This window comes from Amblyomma maculatum, chromosome 11, assembly GCF_055883805.1.
Source record: "Amblyomma maculatum isolate TAMU_Amacu chromosome 11, ASM5588380v1, whole genome shotgun sequence".
In the NCBI taxonomy this organism is placed as follows: Eukaryota; Metazoa; Arthropoda; class Arachnida; order Ixodida; family Ixodidae; genus Amblyomma; species Amblyomma maculatum.
Genome location: NC_139354.1, coordinates 149,701,945 through 149,729,036, shown reverse-complemented (window position 1 = coordinate 149,729,036; position 27,092 = coordinate 149,701,945). Strand labels below are relative to the sequence as shown.

At 51.3% G+C, this 27,092-nt stretch overlaps 1 protein-coding gene and 1 non-coding gene across 2 annotated transcripts in view; both read right to left on the bottom strand.

Moving 5' to 3' along the window:
* LOC146175167 (uncharacterized) overlaps positions 1–26,112 on the bottom strand; it is an 89,121-nt gene extending 63,009 nt beyond the window's left edge. The window contains exon 1 of the mRNA XM_084585539.1: positions 25,326–26,112. Coding sequence (XP_084441665.1) covers positions 25,326–26,112 — 787 coding nt within the window. The remainder of the gene's footprint in view (positions 1–25,325) is intronic.
* TRNAR-GCG (transfer RNA arginine (anticodon GCG)) lies at positions 9,482–9,553 on the bottom strand. The gene has a single exon. It is a non-coding gene; the product is annotated as a tRNA-Arg (tRNA).
* Positions 26,113–27,092: the final 980 nt, after the last annotated feature.

Genomic DNA, 27,092 nt, shown 5'->3' with positions numbered 1-27,092 from the left:
AGATTACTTTCTGTTACGAATAAGGTATTTACTAAGGTAATCGCTAATACAATCAGGACAACCTTAGACTGCAATCAAGCAAAGGATCAAGCAGGGTTTCGGAAACGGTACTCTACTATCGATAATATCCATTCCATTAATCAGGTGATAGAAAAATGCTCGGAATATAACTAGCCCTTATACATAGCATTCATTGATTACGAAAAAGCATTTGACTCAGTTGAAACCTAGGCGGTGATGTAGGCATTGCGAAATCAGGGGGTAGACGAGCCGTACGTGAAAGTGCTGGAAAATATATATAGTGGCTGCACAGCAACCATAGTTCTGCACAAAGAAAGTAACAAAATTCCCATAAAGAAAGGTGTTAGGCAAGGAGACAAAATCTCCCCAGGAATATTCACAGCTTGTTTAGAGGAAGTATTCAGAGACTTGGAATGGGAGCAGTTAGGGATAATGGTAGATGGAGAATATCTCAGTACTGGAAGTAGTAGGCGAATATGTCTACTTAGGGCAGGTAGTAACCGCAGATCCGGACCATGAAAAGGAAATAATAAGATTGGGACGGAGCGCATTTGGCAAGCACTCGCAGATTATGACGAGCAGCTTACCGGTATCGCTCAAGATGAAAGTATACAACAGTTGCATCGTACCTGTACTCACCTATGGGACTGAAAGGTGGAGGGTAATCAAAAGGGTTGTACTTAAGTTGAGGACAACCCACAGGACTATGGAACGAAAAATGGTAGGGGTAACATTAAGAGACAGAAAGCGTGCAGAGTGGGTCAGAGAAAAAACTCAAGTTACTGACATTCTAGTGGAAATTAAGAAGAAGAAATGGGTATGGGCAGGACATTTAGTGCGAAGAAAAGATAACCGATGGTCGCTTAGAGTACGAAACTGGATTCCAAGGAAAGGAAAGCGTAGCAGGGGGCGGTAGAAAGTTAGGTGGGCGGATGAGGTTAAGAAGTTCGCAGTGGCCAAGTAGATGCAACTAGCACAGAACCGGGTTAAGTGGAGAAATATGGAAGTGGCCTTCGCCCTGCAGTGGGTATAGTCAGGCTGACGATGATGATGATGATGATGAAGGCGCCTCGCCAGTGTCACATTGGTGTTTTTGTTGCCACTGGTTTTCCTTTTTAAGCGCACGAGCGAGCTGACGGCATTGTTCTGCGTACTGGGCGGCGTCCGAGAGTGGCGTCGATTCAGAAACATCAGGGCGGTAGGGAAAAATCGCGTCCACTGTGAAGATTGGCTCGCGCCAGTTGCAGCGAGCGTCGTTGACGTACATGGCCGGCATGTCACTCAGAGTACGGTTGAAGCGTCCTGTCAGGCCATTCGTCTTAGGCTGGTAAGAAGTAGCGGTGCGATGAGTTATATGCATTATTTCAGTAGGGCCCCAAGAGCGTCGGGCAACAAAACGCGTCCGCCGTCACTGAAGCAGTTCCTTTGGAGTCCCATGGCGAAGAATCAAGTTGTTGAGAAGGAACAATGCAACGTCTCTTCCGGAGGCAGAGGGTAACGGTGATGTCTCAGTGTAGCGAGTAAGGTGGTCTACTGCCATGATAATCCACCGGTTTCTAGCGGAAGTAGTAGGAAGAGGGCCATAGAGATCTGCCAACGCAGTCAAGCGGACGAGCAGGACAGGGTAACCGCTGCAACGAAACAGGGGACTTCTGTGGAGTTTTTCGGCGTTGACAAGATTCGCAAGCGCGCACAAATTGTCGTACAAAGCGGTACATTCCTCGCCAATAAAATCGCTGACGTAGGCGTGTGTAGGTTTTCAATACGCCACCGTGAGCACATTGTGGGTCACCATGGTACGCAGCACAAATGTCGGCAAGGAGATCAAGCAAATAATTGCGGCGATAGAGAAGACCGTCACGAATTGAGAATTACTGGGCTTGCCGGACGAGCGCTTTGGATGAATGACCGGGAGTAGGACTTGAGAGAAAATCCAAAAGTGCATTGATCCAGGGGTCATTCCGCTGCTCGGTAGCCATGTCGATAATGGCAAGAGTCGCAAAGCGTAAGCACATACGTGCTCAGACGAGATATCACTAGGCAATGGCGAGCGGGAAAGAGCATCCGCGTCCGCATGCTTCAGACCTGATCGATAAAAGACATGCATGTCATACTCCTGGAGACGGAGAGCCCAGCGAGCAAGGCGACCGGATGGGTCTTTCAGAGAGGCCAGCCAGCACAAAGCGTGGTGATAGGTCATAACATCAAACGGTCAGCCATCCACATAGGGACGAAATTTTCCAATGGGCTAAATAATGGCCAAACATTCCCTTTCAATGACTGAATAATTGGACTCTTGTTTCGTCAATGTTGGGCTGGCGTATGCCACAACATACTCGCTGTAACCAGGTTACGTTGGGTAAGCACGGCAGTTCAGTTCAGTTCAGTCGTTCAGTCGTGTCCGACTCTTCGTGACCCTATGGACCATATCACGCCACGTTTTCCGGTCTCTCACTATCTTCCTAACATCACATAACTTCATCTGCAGCGCCTCGAGGATGCCATCAGACCAGTTGTGTTCGCTGCCTACCCCTTCTCCGGTGGCCCTCAACCTTTCCCAACATCAAATCTTTCGCCAGCGACTCCTCTCTTCTCATCAGATGACCAAAGTATACCAGACATGTCTTGTCCGATATAAACCCGTTTAAGCTTCATACAGGACTGGTCACACCGATATGAAATTTATACGGGATAATACAGGACCGGTTCAAACCCGTATGTCGCGATACGGGATTTTTCTCTAGGGTACCCCTTCTCCGGTAAGCCTCAACCTTTCCCAACATCAAATCTTTCTCAAGCGACTCCTCTCTTCTCATCAGGTGACCAAAGTAGCTGAGATTTAACTTTAGAATTTGACCCTCTAATGAGCAGTCAGGGTTTATGGTCGACAATATCGACTGATTTGATCTTCTGGCCGTCCAAGGAACTCTCAAGATGCTCTGCCAGCACCACAATTCAAACCCGTCAATTCTTAGGCGGTCAGCCTTCTTCACAGTCCAACTCTCGCATCCGTACATCATAACTGGAAAGACCACAGCACGAGTTATACGGATCTTAGATGGCAGACTAATGTCTCTGCTCTTTACTAGGCGGTCAAGGCTAGCCATGGCTCTCTTTCTCAGAAGAAGGCGTCTCCTAATTTCATGGCTGCAGTCTCCTTCCGGGAATATCTTGGAGCCCAAGAAGAGAAAATCTGTCAAAGCTTCCACTTCTTGTCCCTTGATGCTCCAGGACTTGATGGGGCAAGACGCCATGATCTTTGCCTTTTAATGTTCAGTTTAAGTCCAAACTTCTCTCTCTCTTCTTGTACGCGATTCAGAAGTCTCTTGAGTTCCACTTCACTTTCTGTCATTAAAGTGGTATCATCCGCATATCTAAGGTTGTTTATACGTTTCCCAGCAATCGTCCCTCCAGCTGAAGACTCGTCCAGACCGACCTTCCTCATGATGCACCCAGCATATAGGTTAAATAGGCAGGGCGACAGTATGCAGCCTTGTCTCACTCCTTTCTCAATCAGAAACCAATCAGTAAGACCATGCCCAGTTCTGACTGTGGCCTCTTGCCCTTCATACAGGTTCCTGAGGAGATATATGAGGTGATTTGGAACTCCCATCTCTTGGAGAGCTTACCACGATATGCTGTGATCTACGCAGTCAAACGCTTTCGCATAATCAATAAAGCAGAAGTAGATGGGGTTTTGGAACTCTCTTGCTTTTTCCATGATCCAGTTAAGGTTGGCAATCTGCTCTCTAGTTCCTCTGCCCTTGCGAAACCCAGCTTGCACGTCCGGAAGCTCCCGATCCACATACTTCTGCAGGCTACCTAGGAGGATTTTCAGCATCATCTTGCTAGCATGCGAAATAAGCGCGATCATGCGGTAGTGGGAACAATCATTGGCACTGCCATTCTTTGGAATAGGGATGTAAACTGACCTCCTCTAATCCTGTGGCCACTGCAGGGTTGTCCAAATTTGCTGACATAATGTTACAGGACGTTAACAGCGTCATCATGGTTGAGGTTTTGAAGCAACACAGCTGGAATGCCAACAATTCCGCTAGCTTTGTTCTTAGCAAGGCTGGCTAAGGCCTATTTAACTTCTCTATTCAGGATGCCCGGCTCGAGATCAGTAATCACAGCCGTCTTACGTTGGGTTCGCGCATCCGGGTCCTTCTTGTACAGTTCTTCTGTGTATTCCTGCCACCTCTTCTTTATCTCTGAGGCTTCCGTGAGGTCCCTGCCTCGTTTGTCCTTTATCACTCCCAGCTTAGCACAGAAGCTTCCTTTGATATATCTTTGATTGTCTTACACAGAGCTCTTGTGTTCCTCAATTGGTTGTTGTCCTCAACTGCTTGGCACTGTATGTTCAAGAAGGCATTATTATCTCTTCTTGCGATTTTCTGAAAATCCGCATTAAGAGCCTTGTATCTTTCTTTCGCCCCCCTAACTTTTGCCATCCTCCTTTCCTCAGCTATTTGCAAAGCCTCTTCAGATAACCAGTTTGCTTTCTTGCATTTCTTTTGCTTTGGAACTACCTTAGTAGCAACTTCTTGTATTATATCACGCACAACAGTCCACATCTCTTCAGGCTCTCTGTCTTCTAGATCTAATTCTAGAAATCGACTCCTCACTTCAACAGCATATTCTGATGGAATTTGATCCAGATCATACCTGAAAGGCCGTCTAGTTTTCTGCGTTTTCCTCAATCGAAGCCTAAATTTGGCAACAAGAAGCTGATGATCGGTGCCACAATCGGCCCCAGGCCTTGTTTTGACTGCTTGTAGAGCGCTTCTCTATCTCTGCCGGCAAAGAATATAATCAATCTGATTCCTGTACAGACCGTCCGGTGAAGTCCATGTGTACAAGCGCCTCTTGGGCAGTTGAAAATTAGTATTCGCTATGGTCAGGTTATTTTCTTGACAAAACTCTACTAGCTTCTGCCCAGCTTCATTTTCCTCACCGAGACTGAACTTGCCTGTAATTCCGGATATCTCTTCACTCCCCACCTTAGCATTCCAGTCTCCAATGAGAAAAAGGACGTCTGATGACGGAGTGCGGTCTAAAAGGCATTGCAGGTCAGCATAAAATCTCTCAACGTCAGCTTCTTCAGCCGTAGCGGTTGGTACATAGACTTGGATAACTGTTATGTTGATAGGCTGACCTTGGATCCGAAGTGAAATCATTCGGTCGTTTTTGGGGTTGTACCATAGCACTGCTTCGCCCATTCTTCTGTTTACTATGAGAGCGACCCCATTCCTTCTCCTGGATTCGCGCCCACAATAAAAGACATAATGGTCGCAGGAATTACATTCTCCCATTCCGGTCCACTTGAGCTCGCTGATACCCAAGATATCAATGTTCAATCTGTCCATTTTTTGCTTGACGACATCCAGTTTACCTTGCGTCATCGATCTTACATTCCATGTTGCTATGTGATATATCTCCTTGCAACATCGGACTTTCCGGTCGCTTCCCAAAACATCCACAACTGAGCGTCCTTTTGGCTTTAGCCCAGCCGCTTCATTTGTCCTGGAGCTACTAGGAATCGCCCTTTGTTCAACCCCAGCAACATGTGGGACGCCTTTCAACCTGGGGGGCTCATCTTCCGGCGCCATATCATTAATGCTATTGTAAATGGTCATAGGGTTTTCTTGGTAGGAAATACTGGAGTGGGTTGCCATTACCTTCTCCACTGAATCACCTATCTTGGGTGGCCCTACACAGCAGAGCTGATGACTTCATCGAGTTTCGCAAGCCCCTCCGCCACGCAAAGGCAGTGATCCATGAAGGGGGTAAGGACGACACCAAGCCCAATACCGCTGGCATCAGTGTGGATCTCCGTAGGCGCAGTCGGATCAAAGTGGCGTAGAATGGGAGGCGAAACCAAAAGGCGTCGTAAAGTGTCGAAGGCTTTATCGCAGGCTGGAGTCCAGACGGAAAGGTCGGAGCTGCTGGCAAGGAGTCGGGTCAGAGGAGCAATAATAGAGGCGAAGTTTAAGATGAAGCGTCGAAAGTAGGAGCAGAGGCCGATAAAGCTCCGAAGCTGCTTCAGGGAGGTTGGCTTCGGGAACTCTGCAGCTGCGCGAAGTTTGGTGGGGCAGTAAGAATGCCGTCCTTAGAAACTACGTGGCCTAAAATTGCGAGTTTTCGAGCGGCATAGTGGCACTTCTTCAAATTCAACTGAAGCCCAGCGTCGGCGAGACACGTGAGGACATGCTTTAGGCGGAGAAGGTGAGAATAAAAGTCAGTAGAAAAACTACGATGTCATCTAGATAACAAAGACAGGTCTGCCACTTGAGTCCTTGAAGAACAGTGTCTACCAGGCGCTCGAAAGTAGCTGGGGCATTGCAAAGGCCAAGGGGCATAACGTTGAACTCGTATAAGCCGTCCGGTGTTATAAAGGCAGTTTTAGAGCGGTCATCATCGGCCATCGGTACCTGCCAGTAGCCGGAGCTCAAATCTAAAGAGGAGAAATACTCGGCTTCCTGCAAACAGTCCAAGGCGTCGTCGATTCGCGGTAGAGGATAGATATCTTTGTGCGTGATTTTGTTTAGGGTACGGTATTTGACGCAAACCCGGACGGAACCATCTTTCTTGATGCCCAAAAAAACCGGAGAAGCCCATGGACTGTTAGATGGCGTCATGACGCCCCGGCGAATCATGTCGTCCACGTTATCGGCAATGCCTGGTGCTCAGAGGCCGACACGCGATAAGGACGCTGTCGTAAAGGTGCGTTTGTACCAGTGTCGATTGTGTGCGTAACGACAGACGTGTGACCCAGCGCAGTGTGAGGAAGGTCGCAGGCAGAAGTGAAGTTCTTTAGAAGAGCAGCGAGTTGATCGCGTTGTGCGGGGGTAAGATCTGCGTCAATAGCTCGTTGAAGAACATCGGGTAGTGTCGAAGCGATCGCTATATCGCAAGAGCTGAGAACATTACGTCTAATGAAGTAGGCGGGGCAGGAAGAGTATTTACAAGCGCAGGATCAAGTTCTTCAATACGATCGAGACACTCGCCGCGTAGCAGAGCGGACGGGCACGAAAATGCATTTGAGACGTACGTTGCGCTAAGGCCATCTTCGAACTTGAGAACAAAAACTGGGAGCAGGAGGCAGGGATGGCGTGAAGCGGCATCGGAAGGTGTGAAGAAGACAGTCGAAGTAGTAACACTTTCACAGGAGAGTGGGATCAGGGCAGCAGAAAATGGAGGAATGTCTGTTTCATTTGCGACAAGGAGGTTTCCAGACTGGGTAGGGACATCACACAAGACGGTATCACAAAGAGGTAAGAAGAGCTAAAAAGGAAACTTCCGCGTGCGCGCAGTCAATAACGGCACGATGAGTGCAAAGGATATCGTAGCCCAGGAGGATGTCGTGTGAGCAGTGAGACAGTACAATCAACTCGATGGTGTATAAGACGTTTTCAATGAGAACACGGGCCATGCACGCCGCCGAGGGATGAATGAGCTGTGATGAGGCGGCACAAAGCGAAAGGTCAGAAAGCGCGGTGGTCACCTTGCGAAGACGGCGGCAAAGAACTTCACTGATGACGGATTCGGCAGCGCCCGTGTAGACAAGAGCGAGTATTGCGACGCTGTCGACAAACGCTTGTGTTACGTTAGCGGGAGAACACGGAGGACTTGAAGAATTCGAACTCAGCGCAGTTCTTGCCCCGGGAACTGCGACTGCTAGTTTCCCTCAACAATGGCGGTAGAACGTTGTAGAAGCGGAAATGGCGAACGGCGACGAGGGGTAGATGATCGGCGAATGGTATATGTTTGATTGACGCGAGATACAAAGTCGGAACCGGGCGGAGTTCTCGGCGAGGGCTGGTCGGTACCGTAGTAGTAGTTCCAGGGGTTAGGGCGAGAAGGTTGAAGTCGTTGGCGACAAAGGCGTGCGACATGACCCGGCAGCCCACAAGAGTAGCAGATTGGCCGGTTGTCCGCGGTACGCCAAGGGTTCGTAAGGTGTTGGCGTACCCTTGGAATAGGGACATTGAATGCAGATCCAGCCAAAGGGGAAAGAAGGCTGGAAGGAGCGGCCTGGCCGCAACTTGGGCGTATGTTAGTGGTACCGTTACTTGCGCTGGAACGGGGCTGGTCGGCAGCACCGGGCTGGGCGGGAGCACAGAACTGGGCAGAAGGACATCAGCGATGTGGTCTTGCACGGCATGCCGCATGGTAGGGGCCAAAGACGGAGCCATATCAGGAACAAGGCGGCCAGTATCTTGTAACTGAGGGGCCAGTGATAGCTGGCGGGCGACCTCTTCTCGAATGAAGGCTTTGATTTGTTGAATCAAAGGGCTGTCCTCGGATGGAGTAGAACAGCCCAGAGCTAGTGCAGATATGGTGTCGTCTTTAACACCGGACCGCTGGGCAGAAGCGCGCTTCTTACGAAGCACGTCGTAGCTCTGGTAAAGTTTGATAACGTCACTGACCATGGCAGGATTTTTCCCCCATAGCATCTGGCACCCGTCGTCAGAGATGCCTTTCATGATGTTTTCGATCTTATCCGCTTCGTACATTAGTGGATCGACCCGCTTGCACAGATCAACGATGATTTCTATATAACTGGTGAACGACTCTTTGGCATGCTGAGTGCGCTCCCGCAAGCGGTGTTCTGCTCGGAGCTTGCGAACCACAGGGCGGCCGAACACTTCCGCAAAATTCTTTTTAAATGCACACCAAGATGACAGGTCTACCTCATGGTTGCAAACCAGAGGTTCGCCAAGTCAGTCAGATAAAAGATTACGTTACTTAGCTTGATAGTGTCGTCCATCTGTTGTAACTACTCACGCGCTCATACGCCGACAACCAATCGTCGACATCTTGGTTGGCTGTGCCACTGAAGGAGGCACGGCTCACGCTGCCGTAGTGCTCCAGAACACAGCACGCTGGTTGGGAGGGGCGGCGATATCGAAGCAGTATCGTCCGGCATGCTGGAAGCAGAGGGCAATGTGCGGCTTCTTAGTTCCAGGATGGACGGAAACGTACCCAGCAGCACCTGCACCAATTGTAGGGGTGTGTTTATTCAGTCGACGCAAATGGATCCATCTTCTCGGGAAGAACTCGCAGTGGGGCGTCAGGCGTAGCGAATCCCAAAGACAACGACCAACTTCTTCGTTCTTGATAGCGCCAGCACGCGACGCGTGCTGGAGCTATCAAGAACGCTATATATATATATATATATATATATATATATATATATATATATATATATATATATATATATATATATATATATATATATATATATATGTGTGTGTGTGTGTGTGTGTGTGTGTGTGTGTGTGTGTGTGAAGGAAAGAAGCCAACAGTCGGCGGCGAGGCCAAGGAAAGCGTTGGGGATGGTACTTTATGTCTTTTCTTTTTTTTTTCTTAATTGTTTACTTGGATAATCACAGAAATTAGTAATGCAGTGTTTAGGAGAAAGATAATTAAACACAAAGTAGAAGAAAAAACAACGTGCCGATGGTGGGAACCGAACCCACGACCTCCGAAAACGCGTCCGGTGCTCTTCCAACTGAGCTACATCGGCCGCTGTCCCCCCTGCTACTTTCTTGGGTATTTATGTTGTCTGTATACGAACCTTGAGAGTGTTCACCAGCGCCACCCTCAGCCATAGCGGCGGACGCAGAACGTCCTTTTTGTTACCGCCGGCGTCACGTAGAACGTGATCAAGAGCGAGGGCGAAAGCTGTGCTAGAACCCTCTTACGCTACCTATGGCTTCAAGACTGCCAGAACCGAGACCCCCGTAAGCTACAAGCAGATCAATTAAGGGGAAATGAGGGTGCTCGTTATAATACATGAAGGAGAGAAGCCAACAGTCGGCGAGGCCAAGGAAAGCGTTGGGGATGGTACTTTATGTCTTTTCTTTTTTTTTCTTCATTGTTTACTTGGATAATCACAGAAATTGGTAATGCAGTGTTTAGGAGAAAGATAATTAAACACAAAGAAGAAAAACAACGTGCCGATGGTGGGAACCGAACCCACGACCTCCGAATAACGCGTCCGGTGCTCTTCCAACTGAGCTACATCGGCCGCGGTCCCCCCTGCTACTTTCTTGGGTATTTATGTTGTCTGTATACGAACCTTGAGAGTGTTCACCAGCGCCACCCTCAGCCATAGCGGCGGACGTAGAACGTCCTTTTTGTTACCGCCAGCGTCACGTAGAACGTGATCAAGAGCGAGGGCGAAAGCTGTGCTAGAACCCTCTTACGCTACCTATGGCTTCAAGACTGCCAGAACCGAGACCCCCGTAAGCTACAAGCAGATCAATTAAGGGGAAATGAGGGTGCTCGTTATAATACACGAAGGAAAGAAGCCAACAGTCGGCGAGGCCAAGGAAAGCGTTGGGGATGGTACTTTATGTCTTTTCTTTTTTTTTTTTTCCTATATATATATATTGTAGTGTGGTAATCTTCATCGATATAACCACTGACATGCGTCGCGTGCTGCCGCTCTCAAGGACGAAGAAGTTGTTCGCTGCCTTGCTCTTTCGCCACGCCTGACGCTTCGCTGCGAGTCTCCCCTGAGCGGCTGGAATCATCTGGGTTCACCGAATAAACACACCCCTACAATTGGTGGAGGTGCTGGGTATCGATCCCAGTACCTCTCGCGAAGCGTCAGGCGTGGCGAAAGAGCAAGGCAGCGAACAACTTCTTCGTCCTTGAGAGCGGCAGCACGCGACGCATGTCAGTGGTTATATCGATGAAGATTACCACACTACAGTTTCCCCCGGGCAGAGAAGGAGCCATCCTGGCGACTCATGGTGCCGAAAGGACAGACGGATCGTAGTAGGGCTTGATTCGGTCCACATGAACTATTTCGCGTCCACGGCGACGCAAGTCCGCAGATGGCGTAACGGGCTCAACTACGTAGTTCACAGGAGATGTTTTTTGAAGGACTCGGTATGGACCGTGATACCGAGCAAGAAGCTTCTTTGACAGGCCGGCGGTTGTGGCAGGAACCCAGAGCCACACCAGGGAGTTGGGCGCATATGAAGGCGCCTCACCAGTGTCACGATGGTGTTTTTGTTGCCACTGATTTTCCTTTGTGAGCGAACGAGCGAGCTGACGGCATTCTTCTGCATACTGGGCGGCGTCCGAGAGTGGCGTCGATTCAGAAACATCAGGGCGGTAGGGAAAAAGCGCGTCCATTGTGCAGGTTGGCTCGCGCCCGTAAAGAAGAAAAAAGGGAGAGAATCCAGTGGTGGTCTGTATCGCAGTGTTGTACGCGTAGGTTACGAAGGGAAGAACGTGGTCCCAGTTGGAATGAGCGTCGTTGACGTACATGGCCAGCATGTCACTCAGAGTACGGTTGAAGCGTTCTGTCAGGCCATTCGTCTGAGGGTGGTAAGAAGTAGCGGTGCGATGAATGATGCGACATTCTTTCAGTAGGGCCTCGAGAGCGTCGCACAAGAAAACGCGTCCGCGGTCACTGAGCAGTTCCTTCGGAGTCCCGTGGCGAAGAATCAAGTTGTTGAGAATGAACAAAGCAACGTCTCTTGCAGAGGCAGAGGGTAACGGTGATGTTTCAGTGTAGCGAGTCAGATGGTCTACTGCCACAATAATCCACCGGTTTCCAGCAGGAGTAGTCGGAAGAGGGCCATAGAGATCTATGCCAACGCGGTCAAACGGACGAGCAGGGCAGGGTAACGGCTGCAACGAAACAGAGGACTTCTGAGGAGTTTTTCGGCGTTGACAAGATTCGCAAGCGCGCACGAAATGTCTTACGAAGCGGTACATTCCACGCCAGTAAAATCGCAGACGTAGGCGCGTGTAGGTTTTCAATACGCCACCGTGAGCACATTGTGGGTCACCATGGTACGCAGCACAAATGTCGGCGCGGAGATGACGCGGGATGACTAGAAGCCACTTCCGTCCATCAAGCAAATAATTGCGGCGATAGAGAAGACCGTCACGAATGGAGAAGTGGTGGGCTTGGCGGACGAGCGCTTTGGATGAATGACCGGGAGTAGGACTTGAGAGAAAATTCAAAAGTGCATTGATCCAGGGGTCATTCCGCTGCTCGGTAGCCATGTCGATAGTTGTAAGAGTCGACAAATCATAGGCACAGACGTGGTCAGACGAATTATCTCTAGGCAATGGCGAGCGGGAAAGAGCATCCGCGTCCGTATGCTTCAGGCCTGATCGATAAATGACATGAATGTCAAACTCCTGGAGACGAAGAGCCCAGCGAGCAAGGCGACCGGATGGGTCTTTCAGAGAGGCAAGCCAGCACAAAGCGTGGTGATCGGTCACAACGTAAAACGGTCGACCATACACATAAGGACGAAATTTTCCGATAGCCCAAATAATGGCCAAACATTCCCTTTCTGTGACTGAATAATTAGATTCTGCCTTTGTCAATGTTCGGCTGGCGTATGCCACAACATACTCGCTGTAACCAGGCTTACGTTGGGTAAGGACGGCACCAAGCCCAATACCGCTGGCATCAGTGTGGATCTCCGTAGGCGCAGCCGGATCAAAGTGGCGTAGAATGGGCGGCGAAACCAAAAGGCGGCGTAAAGTGTCGAAGGCTTTATCGCAGGCTGGAGTCCAGGCGGAAAGGTCGGAGCTGCCGGCAAGGAGCTGGGTCAGAGGAGCGATGATAGAGGCGAAGTTCAAGATGAAACGTCGAAAGTAGGAGCAGAGGCCGATAAAGCTCCGAAGCTGCTTCAAGGAGGTTGGCTTCGGGAACTCTGCAACTGCGCGAAGTTTGGTGGGGTCGGGAAGAATGCCGTCCTTAGAAACTACGTGGCCTAAAATTGTGAGTTTTCGAGCGGCAAAGTGGCACTTCTTCAAATTCAACTGAAGCCCAGCGCCGGCGAGACACGTGAGGACATCCTTTAGGCGGAGAAGGTGAGAAGAAAAGTCGGCAGAAAAAACTACGATGTCGTCCAGATAACAAAGACAGGTCTGCCACTTGAGTCCACGAAGAACAGTGTCCATCAGGCGCTCGAAAGTAGCCGGGGCATTGCAGAGGCCAAAGGGCATAACGTTGAACTCGTATAATCCATCCGGTGTTATAAAGGCAGTTTTCGAGCGGTCATTATCAGCCATCGGTACCTGCCAGTAGCCGGAGCGCAAATCCAAAGAGGAGAAATACTCGGCTCCCTGTAAACAGTCCAAGGCGTCGTCGATTCGCGGCAAAGGATAGACATCTTTGCGCGTGATTTTGTTAAGCCTACGGTAATCGACGCAAAACCGGATGGAACCATCTTTCTTGGTGACCAAAACAACCGGAGAAGCCCATGGACTGTTAGATGGCTGTATGACGCCCCGGCGAAGCATGTCGTCCACGTTGTCAGCAATGACTTGGCGCTCAGAGGCCGACACGCGATAAGGACGCTGTCGTAAAGGTGCGTTTGTACCAGTGTCGATTGCGTGCGTAACGACAGACGTGCGACCCAGAGCAGTGTGAGGAAGGTCGAAGGCAGAAGTGAAGTTCTGTAGAAGAGCAGCGAGTTGATCGCGTTGTGCGGGTGGGAGATCTGCGTCAATAGCTTGTTGAAGAACATCGGGTGGTGTCGAAGCGGTCGCTGTATCGCAAGAGCTGAGCACATTAACGTCTAATGAAGTAGGCGTTGCAGGAAGAGTATTTACAAGCGCGGGATCAAGTTCTTCAATACGACCGAGACACTCGCCGCGTAGCAGGACGGACGGGCACGAAAATGGATTTGAGACGTACATTGCACTAAGGCCATCTTCGAACTTGAGGACCGCAAATGGAAGCAGGAGGCAGGGATGGCGTGAAGCGGCGTCGGAAGGTGTGAAGAAGACAGTAGAACTAATAACGCTTTCACAGGAGAGTGGAACGAGGGCAGCAGAAAATGGAGGAATGTCTGTGTCACTGGCGACGAGGAGTTTTGCAGGCCGGGTAGGGACGTCACACAAGACGGTATCACAAAGAGGTAAAAAGGAAACTTCCGCGCGGGCGCAGTCAATAACGGCATGATGAGTGGAAAGGAAATCGTAGCCCAGGATGATGTCGTGTGAGCAGCGAGACAGTACAATAAACTCGATGGTGTATAAGACGTCTTCGATGAGAACACGGGCCGTGCACGCCGCTGAGGGATGAATGCGCTGTGATGAGGCGGTGCGAAGCGAAAAGTCGGAAAGTGCGGTGGTCACCTTGCGAAGACGACGGCAAAGAGCTTCACTGATGACTGATACGGCAGCGCCCGTGTCGACTAGAGCGAGTACTGCGACGCCGTCGACAAACACTTGAATTACGTTAGTGGGAGAACACCGAGGACTTGAAGAGTTCGAACCAAGCGCAGTTCTTGCCCCGGGAACTGCGACTGTTAGTTTCCCTCAACGGTGCCGGTAGAACGTCGGAGTGGGGACGGGGAACGGCGACGAGGGGAAGGTGATCGGCGAGTTGTGTACGTTTGATTGTCACGAGATACAAATTCGGAACTGGGCGGATTTCTCGGCGAGGGCTGGTCTGTATTGTAGGTGTAGTTCCATAGCTCAGGTCGAGAAGGTGGAAGGCGTTGGCGGCAAAGGCGTGCGACATGGCCCGGCAGACCGCAAGAGTAGCAGATTGGTCGGTTGTCCGCGGTACGCCAAGGATTCGTAGGGCGTTGGCGTACCCTTGGAATAGGGACATGGAATGCAGACCCAGGCAAAGGCGAAGGAAGGTTGGAAGGAGCGGCCTGGTAGGAAAGAGATGCTGATGGCATGAGCGGCCTGGCCGCAACTTGGGCGTAAGTCAGTGGTGCCGTTACTTGCGCTGGCACGGGGCTGGGCGGCAGCACAGGGCTGGGCGGGAGCATGGAGCTGGGAGGAAGGACGTCAGCGATGTGATCTTGAACGGCACGCCGTATGGTAGGGGCCAAAGACGGAGCCATGTCAGGAACAAGGCGGCCACTATCCTGTAACTGAGGGACCAGCGATAGCTGGCGGGCGACCTCTTCTCGAACGAAGGCTTTGATTTGCTGAAGTAAAGGGCTGTCCTCTGATGGGGTAGAACCGCCCAGCGCAAGTGTAGAGATGGCGTCGTCTCTAACACCGGACCGCCGGGTAGAAGCGCGCTTCTTACGAAGCACGTCGTAGCTCTGGCAAAGCTTGATCACGTCACTCACCGTGGCAGGATTTTTTACCCAGAGCATTTGGCACGCGTCGTCTGAGATGCCTTTCATGATGTTCTCGATCTTATCCGCTTCAGTCATTAGCGGATCGACACGCTTGCATAGGTCCACGATGTCCTCTATATAACTAGTGAACGACTCATCGACTTGCTGAGTGCGCTCACGCAAGCGTTGTTCTGCCCGGAGCTTGCGAACTGCAGGGCGGCCGAACACTTCTGCAAAATTCTTTTTAAATGCAGACCAAGATGGCAGGTCTGCCTCATGGTTGCGAAACCAGAGGTTCGCCACGTCAGTCAGATAAAAGATTACATTGCTTAGCTTGATAGCGTCGTCCCATCTGTTGTAGCTACTGACGCGCTCATATGCCGCCAACCAATCGTCGACGTCCTGGTCGGCTGTGCCACTGAAGAAGCACGGATCACGCTGCCGTAGAGCTCCAGAACACAGCACGGTGGTTGGGAGGGGCGACGATGTCGTGGCAGTGTCGTCCGGCATGCTGGAAGCAGAGGGTAACGTGCGGCTTCTTAGTTCCAGGGTGGACGGGAACGTACCCAGCAGCACCTGCACCAATTGTAGGGGTGTGTTTATTCGGTGAACCCAGATGATTCCAGCCGCTCAGGGGAGACTCGCAGCGAAGCGTCAGGCGTGGCGAAAGAGCAAGGCAGCGAACAACTTCTTCGTCCTTGAGAGCGGCAGCACGCGACGCATGTCAGTGGTTATATCGATGAAGATTACCACACTACAATATATATATATATATATATATATATATATATATATATATATATATATATATATTGAAAGGGGGTTTTTACTGTGTTTTAACAGAGATAATAGCTCTCTCGAAGTTGCAAGGCGAACCACACAAGAACACAGCCAGTCTAGGTCTTCACAAGCGAGCTCGAGCAGCGCAGCGGCACTTCGTCGTCCTTATCCTCGTCTTCGTGATATTCTCGCCTAGCTCATCCTCGTCTTCGTATATCCTCGTGTAGTTCACTACAATTTCCCCCGGAGCGAGGAGGAGCCATCCTGGCGACCTATGGTGAGGGCAAGAGGAGCGGATCGTAGTACGTTTTGAGGCGGCTCACGTGCACAGTTTCGCGGCCGCGATGACGCATGTCCGAAGAGGTAGTGAGTGGCTCCCGATGTAATTCACAGGGGAGGTTTGACGGATAATGCGGTAGGGGCCGTGATACTCGGTTCGAAATTTTGATGACAGTCCCGGTGGGGTGCCGGGAACCCAAAGCCAAACAAGGGATCCTGCAGGAAAAACGTGTGGCGTCTCATCTTTGTCGTGGTGATGCTTTTGGCGGCCTTGAGATCCGATATAAAACACCGGGCCAACTGGCGACATTCCTCCGCATGTTTGACAACGTCTGAAAGGAGAGTACACTCGGAGGATTCAGGAAGATATGGTAAAATAGTTTCCATCGTGGAGGACGCCTCACGCCCATAAAGGAGGAAAAAAGGGCTAAATCCAGTAGTTGACTGCGTGGCGGTGTTGTAAGCGTATGTCACGAAAGGAAGAACAGCGTCCCAGTTAGTCTGATCGGCGGCAACGCACATCGTCAGCATATTTCCGAGAGTACGATTGAAGCGCTGTCAGCCCGTTAGTTTGAGGGTGGTAGGCCGTTGTGGTCCGATGTATGATGCGACATTCGGCCAGTAGAGCTTCAACGACGTTCGATATGAAGACGCGTCCTAGGTCACTTAGCAGCTCTCGCGGTGCGCCGTGGCGAAGAACAAAATGATGGAGTAAGAACAGGGTAACTTCACGGGCAGTAGCGGCGGGTAAAGCAGCGGTCTCGGCATACCGGGTGAGGTGGTCGATGCCGACGATAATCCACCGGTTCCCAGAAACCGTGCAGGGAAGTGGCCCGTAAAGGTCAACGCCAATGCGGTCAAAAGGGCGGGCCGGGCATGGAAGTGGTTGTAAGGGGCCAGAAGCACGAGGTGTGGATGACTTCCGGCGCTGACAGGCGATGCAGGAGCGGACGTATTTGCGAATATAACCGTACATGCCGCGCCAATAGTAGCGTTGAGAGATTCTTTGAAACGTCTTGACGACACCAGGATGGGCACACTGAGGGTCGGCATGGAAAGAGGCGCAAATTTCATGTCGTAAATGGCGGGGAATGACGAGAAGCCACCGTCGACCATCAGTCATATAATTGCGGCGGTAGAGAAGACCATCTCGTAGGGCAAAGTGTGGTGCTTGACGGCGTAAAGCCCGAGAAGGTGCAGCAGCGTTAGGAGAAGTGGACACGACATCGATAAGAGATGCGAGCCACGGGTCTTTGCGCTGCTCCGCAGGCATGTCAGCGATGGTTAGAGAGGAGAGGACGGGATCAGCCGCCGTAGAGCAAGCAGGTTCGTTGGAGAGGGGAGAACGAGACAGTGCGTCGGCGTCCATGTGTTTACGGCCAGAGCGATATATAACGCGGATGTCAAATTCCTGTAGGCGGAGAGCCCATCGTGCGAGGCGGCCGGACGGGTCTTTAAGAGAGGACAGCCAACATAACGCGTGGTGGTCCGTGACGACGTCAAACTGGCGACCGTAAAGGTAGGGTCGGAATTTCGTCAATGCCCACACAATTGCCAAACACTCCTTTTCCGTAACTGAGTAGTTGCATTCGGCTTTAGAGAGGACACGACTCGCGTACGCGACGACGTATTCGTGAAAACCGTTTTTCCGTTGTGCCAAGACAGCTCCGAGGCCAACGCCACTCGCATCAGTATGGACCTCGGTGGTTGCGGTCCGGTCGTAGTGGCGAAGGATTGGTGGCCAAGTCAAAAGACGGCGCAATGCGTTGAACACTTCGTCGCACTCGACCGACCACGCAGTTAAGTCATTGTTTCCTCCGAGTAGTTTAGTCAGGGGTGCAATTATTGAAGCAAAATTCTGCACGAAGCGCCGAAAATAGGAGCATAGACCTATGAAGCTTCGAAGTTGCTTGAGCGAAACCGGCTTAGGAAACTCCGCCACTGCGCGCAGCTTGGCCGCATCAGGGCGAACACCTTCCTTAAAGACGATGTGCCCCAAAATAGTCAACTTCCTGGCACCGAAGTGACACTTCTTGAGATTCAGTTGCAGGCCGGCGTCAGTAAGGCAAACCAAAACTTGCCGCAAGCGCTCTAGGTGCGTAGCGAAGTCGGTGGAAAAGACAACAATGTCGTCCAAGTAGCAGAGGCAGATGTGCCACTTGAACTTCCGCAAGATGTTATCCATCATCCTTTCGAATGTGGCGGGCGCATTGCACAGACCGAAGTGCATCACAATAAATTCATAGAGGCCATCCGGCGTCACAAATGCGGTCTTCTCTCTGTCACAGCCGGCCATTGGTACTTGCCAGTAACCTGAACGTAAATCAAGAGATGAAAAGTACTCGGCGCCTTGGAGGCAATCAAGAGCGTCGTCTATACGCGGAAGGGGGTAATTGTCCTTGTGGGTAATTTTGTTGAGGCGCCGGTAGTCGATACAAAAGCGAAACGAGCCATCTTTCTTTTTCACTAGCACCACTGGTGAAGACCAGGGACTTTGTGATGGACGGATTACACCAGGTTGTAGCATGTCCTCAATTTGCTCATTGATCACGCGACGCTCTGCCGCTGACACACGATAGGGGCGCTGTCGAAAAGGCGAGTTAGAGCCGGTCTGAATGTGATGCGCGACTGTGGAAGTACGGCCGAGAGGTGTGTGGGCGGCGTCGAAGGCGAAGCGAAATGTCTGTAAAAGGGCCACAAGCTGAGTCCGGTAGGTGGAAGGAAGAGCGTCATCGATGGCGGTTCGGAAGAAGTCGTCTGGCAACGAATCAGGCGTCGGATCGGACTGCAGAGCATCAATGTAGTTGCTGCGGTAGGTCTCGGAGGCGTCCAGGTCAGAGAGAAGATGGGCTGGTTGAATAGAACCCGGAGATTCCCCACGTAGCAGAGTAATCGGGTGCGGAGACGGATTGTAGATGAGTAGCTTCGTGAAGCCACCGTGAACATCGAGAACAGCAGATGGCAGCGGCAGGTGCTTGCGGTGGATGAAGGATGCAGACGGCGTAAATAAAACACTAACGTCTGACACAGCAGGACACAAAAGAGGCACAAGGGCACAAGCCTCTGGTGCTACGCCGACATCTTCAGCGATAGTGAGCTTTTGAGGACACACTGAACGGTTGTCGTCGGGCAGTGCGTCGCACAGTGCAGAAAATTCTACTTCAGCTCGGGCGCAATCGATCACGGCGTTATGTTTAGACAAGAAGTCCCATCCGAGGATCACGTCGTGGGAAAAAGATGACAGAACGACGAACTCGACACTGTACAAAATACCTTCAATGACGACACGCGCTGTACATGCTGCTAAAGGTGCAATCCTCTCTTCACTGGCAGTGCGGAGTGACAAACCATCAAATGACGTCGTAACTTTGCGTAATCGTCGGCAGAGTCGCTCATGAATCACTGACACTGCAGCACCCGTATCGACCAGCGGTTATACGGACAGACCATCGATAAAAATCATTATAACGTTCGTGGGAGAAATATGAGGCCTTGAGCTTTTCGCAGAGTACGCAGTTCTTGCCTCAGGAACCGCGGAGCTTAGTTTCCCTCGTCAGCAGGTGGTGGTCGCCGGCGCATTGGTGACAGTGACCGGCGACGCAGAGAAGGAGAACGACGGGTTGTATACGAACGCTGTTCTGTGGCATACGCATACGTAGTGGGCAGCACGAAGCAGCGGTGGCGAGTAATCAGAAGACGCAGGCTCGGCCATGCGACGACGACATCGACGGGCCACATGTCCAGCGAAACCACAGTAGTAGCAAATAGGACGATTGTCCGAAGTATGCCAAGGGTTGTAATAGCGTGGAGTGGGGGGATGAAGCGGGGCCGTTTGAGGAAGCGGTGCAGGGTGTAGTACAGGCTGCATGGGTGGTGACTGCTCAGGCGGTGGCCGCGCAGCCGCAGCCGCGTAGGTCAAAGGGGCTGGAACAGCAGGTTGACTATACTGGACTGGTGCTTCGACGTATGTCAAAAGGAGCAACAGGAGCTTCAGGAAGCGTGGGGAGTGCTTCCGCAACTTGTTGGCGGATGACTTGCTGCAACTTTGGCACTAAAGGAGTGGGAGCGTCAGGACGTTGGCGAACGCGGGATAGTTGACGGGCAACTTCTTCTCGAACGAACTGCTTTATTTGTGGCAGCAAGGTGGACTGGTCTGCTTCAGGTGTTAAAGCTGCAAGCGGCGCCGGGTGTGAGAGCGAAGAGCGAGTGATGTTACGGCGCTTGCGTAATTCATCAAAGTTGTGGCATGCGTTGATAACGTCGACGACGGTGGCTGGATTTTTAGCCAGAAGCATCTGGAACGCGTCATCATCAATTCCTTGCATAATGTGATCAATTTTGGTGCTCTCTGACATTGAAGCGTCCACGCGCTTGCACAGGTCTACGACATCTTCAATATAGCTGGTAAAATTCTCACCAGGAAGCTGTGCACGGCCGCGAAGGCGTTGCTCAGCGCGCAATTTGCGCACTGCAGGCCGGCCGAAAATATCGGCAAAACTAGCCTTGAAAGTAGACCACGATGTCACATCGGCCTCGTGGTTGCAGAACCATAGGTTTGCAACGTCCGTTAGGTAGAAAATGACATTATTGAGTTTTTGGTTGTCGTCCTAGTGATTGTGAATACTGACCCGCTCATATGAGGCCAGCCAATCTTCCACGTCATGGTCGCCGGTTCCGCTGAAGATAGGAGGATCACGCTGGCGCAAAGCTCCAGCGCAGAACACGGCGGATGAGGGGCTGGTTTCACTAGGGGTGGTAGCGTCGGTCATTGCTTGTGTCGGGAGTGTGCGGCTGCGGAGCTCCAGGGCGGCAGGAAATGCTCACATCCACCAAGTGAAAGGGGGTTTTTACTGTGTTTTAACAGAGATAATAGCCCTCTCGAAGTTGCAAGGCGAACCACACAAGAACACAGCCAGTCTAGGTATTCACAAGCGAGCTCGAGCAGCGCAGCGGCACTTCGTCTTCCTTATCCTCGTCTTCGTGATATTCTCGCCTAGCTCATCCTCGTCTTCGTATATCCTCGTGTAGTCCACTACAATATATATATATATAGTGTTAAGCGGGGATCCAGGCACTGGTAGCGAGAAGACCGGAGCGGGGGTGGCTGAGCTTGTAGACAACTTGTCCGCAAAAGGCACTTCCTCTTTCTCGGCGATCTCTCCGCCTGATTGGAACTTCCTCTTTACAATCTTTCCCCCGCAGAAAAGAAGAGCCATCCTGGCGACTCAAGGAGACGAGAGGATAGCGGGATCGTAATAGGGTTTCAAACGGTCCACGTGAACAATCTCACGCCCACGGCGACGAAGGTCGGTGGAAGCGGCAAGCGGTTCAACAAGGTAATTGACGGGAGACGTGGTGTCGACGGGACCCAGAGCCATACGTGAGCACCGGGAGAGAATTGATGCACAGGGTGGCTGCTGTCGCTGTGCGCTTTCTTCTGTGCTTGCTCGTCCGAAGTAAGCGAGCGAGCCAGCTTGCGACATTCTTCAGCGTGCCTGGCAGCTGCTGAAAGTGATGTGTACTCTGAGATATCAGGACGGTAGGGGAGGATGGTGTCGAGTGGAGACGAAGGTTCACGCCCGTACAGCAGAAAAAATGGTGAGAATCCGGTAGTTGCTTGAACGGCGGTGTTATAGGCATAGGTTACAAATGGGAGAATCTTGTCCCAATCGGAGTGGTCGGAGGCGATGTACTTGGACATCATGTCACCCAGTGTGCGGTTGAAGCGCTCTGTGAGGCCATTGGTTTGAGGGTGGTACGCGCTGGCTGTCCGGTGGATGGTCTGACATTCGCGTAGGAGCGCTTCGACAACCTCGGATAGGAAAGACTTTCCTCGATCACTTAGAAGTTCACGAGGGGCCCCGTGCCGCAGAATGAAATGAAGACGAAAGGACGCGATGTTGGGTCCGGTGGCATCCTGAAGTGCTGCTGTCTCCGCATAGCTAGTAAGGTGATCGACGGCCATGATGATCCAACGATTCCCTGCAGATGTATATGGCAGGGGTCCATACAAGTCGATGCAAACACGATCGAATGGTCGTTACGGGCACGGAAGATGCTGTAGCGGAGCCGGCTGATGGAGAGGAGAAGGCTTGCGACGCTGGCAGTCGATGCATGAACGCACATACTTGTTGACGAAGGTGTACATACCGCGCAGGTTAAACTGCTGTCGCAACCGTTCATAATTCTTAAATACACCCAAACGGCCACACTGCGGATCATTATGGCAAGATGCACATATGTCACTACGGAGGTGGCGAGGTACGACAAGCAGCCACTTACGGCCATCTGGCATATAACTGCGTCGATAGAGAAGACGGTCACGAAGGACGAAATGCTGCACTTGACGACGAAGGGCGCGAGGAGCCGGTGAAAGTGACGAGTTCGTAAGAAGATCGATTAGTGATGTAAGCCACGGATCCTTGCGCTGTTCTGATGGCGTGTTGTCGATGGACAAGGAAGACAAGGCGGAGCTGTAGGCAGGGGACAACGGAGCGTCAGGCGACACTGGCGAGCGAAATAAAGCGTCTGCGTCGGAGTGCTTACGCCCTGTACGATAGATGACTTGGATATCATACTCTTGTAGTCTAAGCGACCAGCGGGCGAGACGGCCGGTGGGGTCTTTTAGTGAAGACAACCAACACAAAGCGTGGTGGTCTGTAACAACATCGAATGGGCGCCCATACAAGTATGGCCGAAATTTCTGAAGTTTCCAAACAATGGCCAAGCATTCCTTTTCTGTCACCGAATAGCTGGTCTCGGCTTTGGTCAAAATTAGACTTGCGTACGCCACAACGTATTCATCAACACCGGGTTTTCGTTGGGCAAGAACAGCGCCGAGGCGGACGTCGCTGGCATCGGTGTGCACTTCAGTAGGAGCAGCCGGGTCAAAATGGCGCAATACGGGGGGTGAGGTAAGTATCGTGCGCAATTTCGTAAAAGCAGCATCGCAAGCCGGCGACCAGGCAGAAATATATTTGTGAGCGCTGAGAAGTCGCGTCAGAGGGGCAATGATGGTCGCAAAGTTCCGAACGAAACGCCTAAATTAGGAGCATAAGCCTATAAAGCTGCGTAATTGCTTGATAGATGTTGGCTTCGGGAATTCAGCGAAGTTTAGATGGATCTGGAAGGATGCCATCTTTGGGCACTAAATGCCCTAAAATAGTGAGTTGGCGAGCGGTGAAATGGCACTTTTTCGGATTGAGCTGTAGACTGGCGTTGCTAAGGCATTGCAAGACAGTTTCAAGGCGAGTTAGGTGGGTCGCGAAGTCGGATGAAAATATAACAATATCATCCAAGTAGCAGAGACATGTGTGAAACTTCAAACCGCGGAGAATATTGTCCATCATGCGTTCAAATGTGGCGGGCGCATTACACAGGCCAAATGGCATGACGTTGAACTCATAGAGCCCGTCGGGGGTGACAAAAGCTGTCTTGGGGCGATCGTCCTCAGCCATCGGAACTTGCCAGTAGCCAGAACGTAAATCGATTGAAGAGAAAAATTCCGCTCCATGCAAAGTGTCCAGCGCGTCGTCTATGCGTGGTAGCGGATAGACGTCCTTTTGTGTGATCGCATTAAGGCGTCGGTAGTCCACACAGAACCGAATTGACCCGTCTTTCTTCTTGACTAAAACGACCGGGGACACCCAAGTGCTACTGGAAGGCTGAATTACACCCCTCCTGGGCATCTCGTCGACTTGCTCATCAATAATGCGGCGCTCTGAGGCTGATACACGATAAGGGCGTTGGCGTAATGGGGCGTGCGTACCAGTATAGATGTGGTGAGAAACAGTTGATATATGACCCAAGGATAGCTGCTGGATGTCAAAGGAAGCTCGGAAATGGTTCAGTAGGTCGAGGAGCTTGGCGCGCTGATCTGGAGCGAGAGCACTGTCGATGGCTTTGTCGAAGGTAGCCAGAGGCGGTGAAGGAGACGAGGAACGAGGTGGGCTAAGGGCACTGACGTTGTGAGATATTGTGTCGGCACAGGTGCAGAAAACCGGTGGGACGGTCACAAAATTTTCTGACCGAACAGGCTCAGCATGCCCAACGCACTCGCCACGTTGCAACGTGAGTGGATAGAACGAATCGTTAGTAATGGCTAGTTCGGTGCGTCCGCTTCGTACAGTAAGGACGGCGCAGGGCAGGGGAAGACAGCGTCGCGAGACGAAGAGGGAAGATGGGGTGAAGAGCACTGTACAGTCTTGAAGAGAGGGACAGTTTATAGGCACAATCGCAGCAGATGAAGGCGGGATATCAGTAGCACCCGCAACGTGGCATTTGGCTTCCCCAAGAGCGTTAGCGGCAGTCGATGCGGTGCACAGCGGAAAAAACTCTACTTCGGCACGAGCGCAATGAATTACAGCGCGATTGCGACACAAGAAGTCCCATCCTAAAATAATGTCATGAGAGCAGTCACGGAGAACGATAAAACTGATGACGTAGAGAACGTTCTGAATGGTGACTCCAGCCGTGCAGGTACCGATCGGTTCGATGTGCTGAGCAGTGGCGGAGTGCAATGAAACCCCAGAATATGGCAGAACAACTTTTCGTAACAAGCGGCACAGTCTAACATCAATAACCGACACAGCAGCACCAGTATCTACAAGCGGAAGAGTACAAATATTTTTAATGGTAAGTTCAATTAAATTGTTCGGTGGCGAAGCAGGACTTTCACTGGTCGACGGAAGCGCAGTTCTTGCCTGCGGAACTGCGTCTAGTGGTTTTCCGGCATTGGCGAGGTAGAACGGCGACGCATCGGCGACGGAGAGCGACGGCGCGGAGAGGTTGAGCGGTTGTCATTCGAGAAGTGGTCAAAGTTGGACGAGGGCTGAGGGGACGCACGGAGATGGGACGGCGGCTGCGCGTAGTTGACCGGGCTCTGATCGAAAGCGTACGGGGCCGGGTGACGGCGGCACAGGCGTGCAACATGGCCAGGGAGACCACATGCAAAGCAAATGGGCCGGTGGTCAGATGTGCGCCAAGGGCGTAGAATAGGTGGCGCGCGGCGCTGGGTGAAAAATGCCGGCTGAGGTGAACCGTACGATGGAAAAGGCGTAGGAGGTGGTGGTCTTGCGGCAACCTCAGCATACGACAGTGGACTGTGTGCGGGCGTCGGGACAGCGTCGGCGTGAATGAGCGGAGCTGTCAGTGGAGCGGCATGAAAACTTGGTTGTCGAGGGGGCGGAAGTGCGTCGGCAACTTGTTCCTGAATAACCTGGCGTATGGTCGGAGCCAGGCGTGAACTAGAATGCGGAACGTTAGGAATTAGCGATAATTGCCGTGCAACTTCTTCCCGTACGAAGTCTTTAATTTCTTGAATTAGTGTGGAGCTGACATGGGCGTCAGACATAGCCGCGATCATGGCTTCAGGTTGTCGAGGGACGATGCGTTGCCGACGAAAGTCGTCGTAGCTTTGACACATCGTGACAACCTCACTTTCAGTGCGGGGCTCTTTTGCCATCAGAATGTTAAATACGCCTTCGTGGATGCCCATCATGATGTGGCGAATCTTCTCGACTTCATTCATTGATGCGTTTACACGATGACACAAATCTAAAACGTCTTCGATGTAGCTGGTAAAGGTTTCTCCTGTCTGCTGGATCCGCTCGCGCAAACGGTGTTCGGCGCGAAGCTTGCGGACCGCAGGGCGACCGAAGACATCCACAAAGCGAGATTTGAACGAGGCCCAAGTTGGAATGTCAGCCTCGTGATTGGTGAACCATAACTTTGCCACTTGTGTAAGGTACAAGATGACGTTAAGTTTCAAGACGTCATCCCACTTATTGTGGGTGCTTACACGCTCATACGACGAAAGCCAGTCCTCCACGTCCTGATCGTCGGTACCGCTGAAGAACGGCGGGTCCCGCTGTCGAAGCACCCTGGAGCATGGAATTGAAGAGGCCGAAGAGGCCGAGGTAGCGGGGCCGGTGGTGTTGGTGCTGGAGTCAGTCATTGCGGTTGGAATTCGGCGGCTGAGGAGCTTCAGGGCGAGAAAGTAGAAGAGAAATCCCCCGACCTCCACCAAGTGTTAAGCGGGGATCCAGGCACTGGTAGTGGGCACTGGTAGCGAGTAAGACCGGAGCGCGGGTGGCTCAGCTTGTAGACAGCATGTCCGCAAAAGGCACTTCCTCTTTCTCGGCGATCTGTCCGCCTGATTGAAACTTCCTCTTTTCAATACAATATATATATATATATATATATATATATATATATTCCGTAATCAGCAGTGCACACATTTGTGGGCTGACTTGTTCTGTTGGAATATAGAGCCAGTAAAGGCCGGTTCACACCGCGGAAGCTGGCGACAGCGTGTTCGCGGAATGTCAGCTACCCTGTCAGACTGCTTCAACACGAAATTTCCGGAAGTATGTATTTGTCACACGGCTACACGGAACGGAAAGGTCTGCAAGAATCCTTGGCGAACTCTTGTCACACAGAAAAAACGGCTTCGGCGACTCTTGGAATGAAGGCAGCAGAGCAGGTACGTATATCCCTTACAAAAATGGATATTGTATATTCTTTGCGCACGTAATGTGTTTTTAATGAGTCATCAACCTCTCAAAGGAGCCTCAAGGTTAGATGTGTTTATAACGTCAGATCCGCAACAGACTTTCATTTGAGATTACGCAAGAAGATTTGTGCTCGGAAACACAACAGCATTTTTGTATAGGAGCTAATGTGGAAATACATTGACTTTCTCAAATAAGGAGAAGTATACATGACTAAGCGAATATATTTCTTTACTACGTTTTCATTTCTGTTTACGATACACTGTAAAAATAAAAACAACTTTTTGGACATTTGTTTCATTCAAAACACGCTACCTGATCAGTCTTGGGTGTTTGTCCCATTGCAAATCACTTCTTGCGTTGCGAAGGGGTGCTATGGTTGGACAATATGCTTTAGGGTGTTGCGGGCAAGGATATTACTTAA